Below are 6,968 nucleotides of genomic sequence, written 5' to 3' on the forward strand. Positions count from 1 at the left end.
GAGAATACCACATGTACAAACCAAAGCGACAAAAACAATTATATGAACTTCCTAGGAATTTCAGAACAACAAATACTTCTATTAGAAGGATTGTCATATTTGTAGAAAAACTTTATTACTCAATATGTACTAATTTATTAAAACCTCAACATATTAGCCATGGGTGTTTTGTACCTCATGCATTGTTTTTCTTGGAAAATGGAGTCCTTGGTGTTTTGTACTGCAAAATGTTTAATCAGACCGTTTAACGTCGCTTACTTCACTCTTCACCATTTAAAAGTCAACAACTTACATCTTTAATATGCTTCCTTGAGCGAGTTGATAATTCAGTATATTGCTGTAGGTTTTGTATTTTATATACTTTTATGAGAAGCATTAGTTACGGCAAAAATAAATGACGCTGTAGTAAACTTCTATATGCTCAATTAAGTAAAATATCTATTGAATAACAGATTTAGCATTTTTACGATATTTATACATAAAACAACACATGCATAAAATCAACCTTCCAGTTTATTTCATCATGTATACCCAACATAAACAAAAAACTAACCATGCCAATATATAGGCGTTAAAATCATTCCTAGCTAAACCATATGATTACGTTTCTTTGATTTTAGACCGATACATCGATCATGGTAGAATAATGACAAAGTTCAACGACTATTTTTGTTAACACTTTCTGTATAAATTTCATATACAACTGTGAATACACACTATATTAAAATTTGGTATTTGTTTAAATTTAATTAGTAACATTTATAAAAAAAAATATCGAATATATTGCAGACGACGAAATATTGAAATATCCTACTGCCTTTTTATATTTGCTGTAAATACTTTTGACTTTTTCATTCTCTACCATTAGATTATCATAGCAAGAAAAGGCACTTACGATACGTTTGAACTTCAGCTGCTGGTATAAAGTGGTTTTTGTGATACACAACAGTAACTCGCTGTACAAACATGGTAAAGTAAAAGGTATATATGAATATTCGAAATATACAAGCGTACAAGTTTTTCTGTAAATTGGCATTCAAACAAGTACCTCAACGAAGATAAAAAAATATATGATACGTACAAAACTGCACAAAGGTGTGATGTGCTGGCTTGTTCATAAATGCTTAAAATTTGATAAGATTGTGTTAATAACTTTTTACGTTTCACTTTAAAAAATTTACTATATAAAAAGGTTCTATTCATCCATTTGAGTATAAAACAAAACTTCAATAGCTACTTTAAGTCTTAATGGAAATTTCTAACGAACAAGCCTCCCAGTGACCAGCGGTATGTCTGCGGACTTACAAGGTATCGATACCCGTGGTGGTCAGAGCACAGATAGCCCATTGTGCAGCTTTGTGCTTAATTACAAACAAACTAACGAACAAGTTTTACAAAACAGCATACATGAAGTTGAAAAGGTTTTTTTTAGGCTGATTTTAGTTCTTGCTGGTCAAAATGTAACATTACTTTACCGATTTTGCAAAACGCCCTATTGTAGCAATATATAAGAACACAGGAAAAAAGTGATAGATAAAAAAACTAATTCTAATAACAAATGCAGTTTAAGCTTCTTCGTAGAACAATATATTGATGAGCAAAGGTTTTCCAAGTATAAAAAATTTAAATCACAAAAATGTCCTTAAGAGTTTATAAATTCCTAAAACATGTTTCAATTTGTGTTATTAAAGGTTAATGTAAGTTTATATCTGCTAAAGAAGTTAAATATTTCTGTATTGATCAGAGGCGTCGCTGGGTGATTAAAAGATTCGGCGATTGAGCCCATAATTTTCGCAGGAATTTTCGGTGTTTCAGTGTGGTTTTCTATAATGATTTTTCAAGACACCAACTGGGGGATTCGGGGCACTATCAAATATAATTGAGGGCACGGGTCCCTTGTGCCAGTGCCTAGGGACACCTCTGGTATTGTTTAAGCTAAGGATAAAATGTAAGTATTGTACACCATATACTTTCTTTCAGTACAGATTAATTTAGACTATTTAATAGGCAGAATTGTTTAGACTTTAAAGTAACTATGTTATCCTATTTCTATTGTCAAGCTTACCTTCAAACAGTCGGGAATGATAAAAAACTTTAGTATATTCTAGTGTAAGAAGAAGAAATATAACAATAAGGTGATAATTATTGTACATCTCTGACATCAAGTCTTGATTTTTCTCTTTACACAGCTTTGATTTAACAAAACATGCGAGCAAATAAATTAATGGTGCCTTTCTCATTTCCGTTTTTTCAAATACCAGCCATATTATAGAATTATCTGAGGCGTCTTATAAACATCATTTCGTACTCGCTATACAAATGTATATACAATTGAAAAACGTACACAATTTGCTACACAGTTAGCCCAGTTGTTGATATGAAAATTGACTTATCTTTAAACACAACGTTTTGTATACAATAATAAAACCCCTAATAATACGATTAGAAAATACAATAACAATAAGATTCCGTAGCACAAACAATCAGATTAAGGGAAGCAAAATGGGGTGTTGAAATATGGCATGAAAAATGTATACTTGTCTTCTTTAACAAATAACATAATTTAATTAAAAATCTTCTAAAATACATTTTCAAATTTCATAGAAACTTTGCTTTAAAAATCATTTTTATCAAATGAACATTTTTAATGAGAATTTGGCACAGTAGCAGCATACAGTACCTTGAAAAAATGATACTGAGCAGGAAAATATACAGAAGCAATAAAATGGCACTATTATGTTACAAAGAAAACAACTAAACTTAAACCACACACAGATATTATCAATTTTCAAGCAACAGCTTATCTTGGTCTCTTGTTAATAATGTGTTATCCTCCCAGAAAAGGGGTGGGGGTGAGTCCATACAATAACCTGGACAACAAAACATCACAAACATTTCAAGAGCTAATATTCTCATCCATCCCAACCTCAATATACAAAACTGTGTACATAAAAATGTACCATATTATTTACACTACTTGGCAAGAAACAAATGTTGGTAAGCCTTCCAACAACTAGGATAGCTTGGATGATTAAACACCAATACTTCCCAAGATCCTAACAGAACCAAAAAGCCACAGCTAGCTGGTAAGACATAGAGTTTTTTTTCTTTTACAAAGAAATATGATGAAGTGGCACAAATTAAATTACTGCATCAACCTTAAGTAACAAGTTTCTTCCATCAATGATGTCAAAGATGAGCTCATGTCATTAATCACCATATTATTAGTAGTAAAGAAAGGGGTATGGGGTTTACTATTTAGACAACTAGGAGTTTGTGAACATTGGCTAACTTCTGATGCTTGGCTGGTGGTGCAAGATGAATAGTCTGCTTTTTTATTTAAGCTTCGAGTTTGTAGCAACTGACCATCTTGGCAATCTGTTGTGCTACTGACTCTTGGAGAGAGCTCTATCTTTTGACAGGAGCTTTCACTAACAGATTGTATAACAGGAATGAGGTAGCTATTGTTTACATTATCTACACACTGCTCATTACTGGATGTCATCTGTTGACACTGCTGAACATACTCCAAAGTTCTCTGGTAAGCATCAGAATGCATGGATGCCCGAGATGATTGACTGACATTTCTACACTGAATCTCAGACTGGGAGCGGCAGCAAGATTTGCAGGCTTGTGTCAGATGAGAATAAGAAGGCTGAATGGGTGTATGAATAGGAAGCATCATACCAAATGAAAAGTCTTTGTCTTTGGGGAGCTGATATGACACATTTTCGCAATTCTTTTGTGGGCCTGTGGCAGAACAAGATTGTAGAGGACATATCTGTTTGATTTCTTGAACATGGGATTTATTAGCTATCAATGGGTGAATAGAAGATTCATTTTCTACATTCTGTTGGTAATATGGTCGACCACTGTTATTAGGGTGAAGAGAACTATCTAGATGGCACGAATAACCTAATGAGTGGCCTTGTACAACATTCTTTGATGAAAAATGTTGATGAAATTGACCCTGAACACCATTATTTGAAGGATATGGTTGACATAATTGATTCTCCACTACACTATTAGAAGGATTTTGTTGAATGACTTGGCCCCTATGGTTTTGTAAACCATTGTTTGGAGGACACTCATGACTTATTAACTGGCTTTGAAAAATGTTATCAGAAATGCACTGTTGACCCGTATGAGGAACAAACTGATTTGGGGAACCAATGTTTTGTTGACATTGTTTAACCAACTGACCATGGAAAGAATTACCTGAAGAATGACACTGATTCATGTGACCACACATCTGATCCTTCAAGCTATTGTTAGATGAACAGTATTGACTTAATGACCAGTTAGATCTCTGTAAAGAGTTTCCATTTGTGTTCATTCCCACAGACATCTGGTGGCAAGTCTGAGGAATGTAGTTACTGTAAGGATCATTATGAGACAAATAACTATTTGGTTGATTATGAGTAAACATTAATTGCTGCACATTCAATGGGCTTTGCTTAGTTACAGAAGCTTTAGGTGGATTATTTTCTGCCACTGGTTGGCAGGAAACTCCAAGTTGACTATTGTTACCATTTAAAGAATAGCAGTCAGTTCTAGGGACCTGAGCTTTAGAGAGGCTGGAGTGAGTAGCATCATGGCTTGTTTCAGTTTCCCACTGAGATTGACAGAGTTTAATCTCATGGCTGCATGAGTGATGATTTAAATATTGGGATTGTTGCTGATAGACCTGAGGAATGCAAACATTTTGCTGACAAGTTTCCAAAGTTGACTGGTGAGTGTGAGAACTCTTACAACAGTACTGGGCAATTGGCTGTGGAACATGAGAACCTTGTTGGTGACTCTGTGGTGTGTTTGTATTCTTGCTTGTTGAAGATGCAGTATCTTCACTGTATGTTGGTTTAGGGACAAATTTTTGACCAGTACTATGTGACATTGTCACCCACTCTGGGTTATCTCTATTCTGGAATTTCTTGTGGTGTGAAGCCTGCTGAGAAAGATCGTCATATTGACTGACACTGGACACAGCTTGGCTCAGTCGTGAAGATGGACGATTACCACCCTTTTTTGTTTGTTCAGCTGTTTCTTTGAGGTAGTGCTCCATTTCATCAGGAATTACAAGATCCTGGTTTGCTTCAATAGGCTTATCTTCTGCCCAGTCCTCCAGAACAACATTATGGTTGGGATGAAATTGTTTTACTTGTCCCATAGACTGTTCTTCACCTTTATTACATCTTGACTGACCAATAGGTGGTAATGGTTGAAGTCTACTAATGTTGCAGGCATGAGGTGGAGCACCTCTGTTTTGGGTAATAGGCTTTAGTGGTTCATTGGTTTGGCAACTTGAATGTGTTAGTACTTCTGCAGGAAACTGATTTCTGGTTGAGATGCTGGTTTGAGATCCTCTGGTAGACCTTCCATCACTAGAATTGCTCTGTCTCTGTACAACCAAGTTGTTTGTGTTTATCAGGTGTTGGGATACTAAAGCACGAGAGTGAAGCTTCTGCAAATGTGCTGTCATACCTGCTGACAAACCTGTCAAACCATCGACTTCACTTGAATGACATGAACTGCCAAGAGAGATAGGATCATAAGGAGAACTGAGGCCAACAACACTCTGAGAGGCACAAGATTCTTGGCTTTCATGTCTCCCAGAAATGTCACTGCTGACTGGTTGAGAGCTGTTATCAGAGCCCATACTGCCATAGAAAGAACTAAGTGTGCTGCTACTGTCTCTCCTAGTGGTTAAGGTAGTCTGCTGAGATTGACAACCTGAAGAAAAGAAAAGTGAATTAATAAATTTCAACAATGCTTATTTGTAGCTTTCTAAATTTATCTCCAAATTTCATCTATCCATTGATACTACTTTTTATTTCTTTGAATTGCATGAATTTTTAGTTACTGCATGTTTATGGTTTTTAACTATATTAGTTAGTAAAACCATTGTCAGAAGATTTATTCTACCTCCACATTGTAATGTCTCAAAAAACTTTTTTAAAGAAAAGTCATAGCACACAAATTCTAGTTTACTTAGGATAGAAAAAAAATTAAAACAATGAATATACTTAAATTTATAAGTTGTTTTTTTTCTAAATGCTTTCTGTTAGTTAATTTCATAAGTAAATAATTTGACCTTTACTTCATAATATAAGTTATAAGAAGGTACCGGTTACTTTATTAAGAATAATATATGGGAAATGGCCAGTGTGAAACTGTGTTAAGCAAACTATGAACTAAGTTATAAAATCATAGAAAAGGCTATAGTTGGAAAGGGTTTTCACTGTACGAACACAGAAGTATATTTTTAATGTATTAAATAAAACAATTAACTAACTATGCATAGAAGTAATAACTATGTAATTGAAGAATTTACTAAATAATGTTCTGGCAATAAAACAGCAAACTTAACTTACAATTAAAGAGGCCAATATTTGCAGGTGAATGCAACATGTTTCCACTACACAATCCCAATATGGCCAATTTTGACTCTAGAAAAATTGTGAAAAAATGCAGAAAAATCGAAAACTGTCTATATCACTGTTTGGGATCTGCAAGAAGGTATCTTTATACCAAATCCCATGTAAGTGGATTGACATACACATATATAGTTCATGAAAACCCCAAATTGTACTTTTCTTGATGAAAAATTGAGCAAAAGACAAGAATTCCAAAATTGTCTATGTCTCTGTTTGTGACCTGTAAAGAGTATTTTTGCACACAATTCCATATAAATTGGTCAAACCAAAGCTAAATAATTGACCAAACCCCCCAAAATTATGGTTTTATTTAACTTTTTGCTCCCCCCCCATAAAATGACCAAAAATAGGCATATCCCACATTCTGTATGTATGTATATATATGGTACCTGTAAAAAAGTATCTTTGTACCAAATCCTATGGAAGTTGGCCAAAATATGGATGAGTAATTAATTGACCAAAAACTCTAAATTATAGCTTTACTGTGGCATCTTGACCTTTCCCCCCCCCCCCACCTACTCTACTAACTACGTA

The 6,968-nt window shown here is 34.3% G+C and overlaps 1 protein-coding gene across 2 annotated transcripts in view; it reads right to left on the reverse strand.

Annotated features, from left to right (window-relative positions):
* Positions 1-495: 495 nt before the first annotated feature.
* The window catches only part of LOC106461024 (transcriptional activator cubitus interruptus-like), a 92,986-nt gene continuing 86,513 nt past the window's right edge, over positions 496-6,968 (reverse strand). For both annotated transcript variants that reach the window (XM_022387833.1, XM_022387832.1), the window contains one exon: positions 496-5,730. In XM_022387833.1, coding sequence (XP_022243541.1) covers positions 3,146-5,730 — 2,585 coding nt within the window. In that variant the 3' untranslated portion in view covers positions 496-3,145. The remainder of the gene's footprint in view (positions 5,731-6,968) is intronic.

Source organism: Limulus polyphemus, unplaced genomic scaffold (assembly GCF_000517525.1).
Source record: "Limulus polyphemus unplaced genomic scaffold, Limulus_polyphemus-2.1.2 Scaffold882, whole genome shotgun sequence".
Classification (NCBI taxonomy): Eukaryota; Metazoa; Arthropoda; class Merostomata; order Xiphosura; family Limulidae; genus Limulus; species Limulus polyphemus.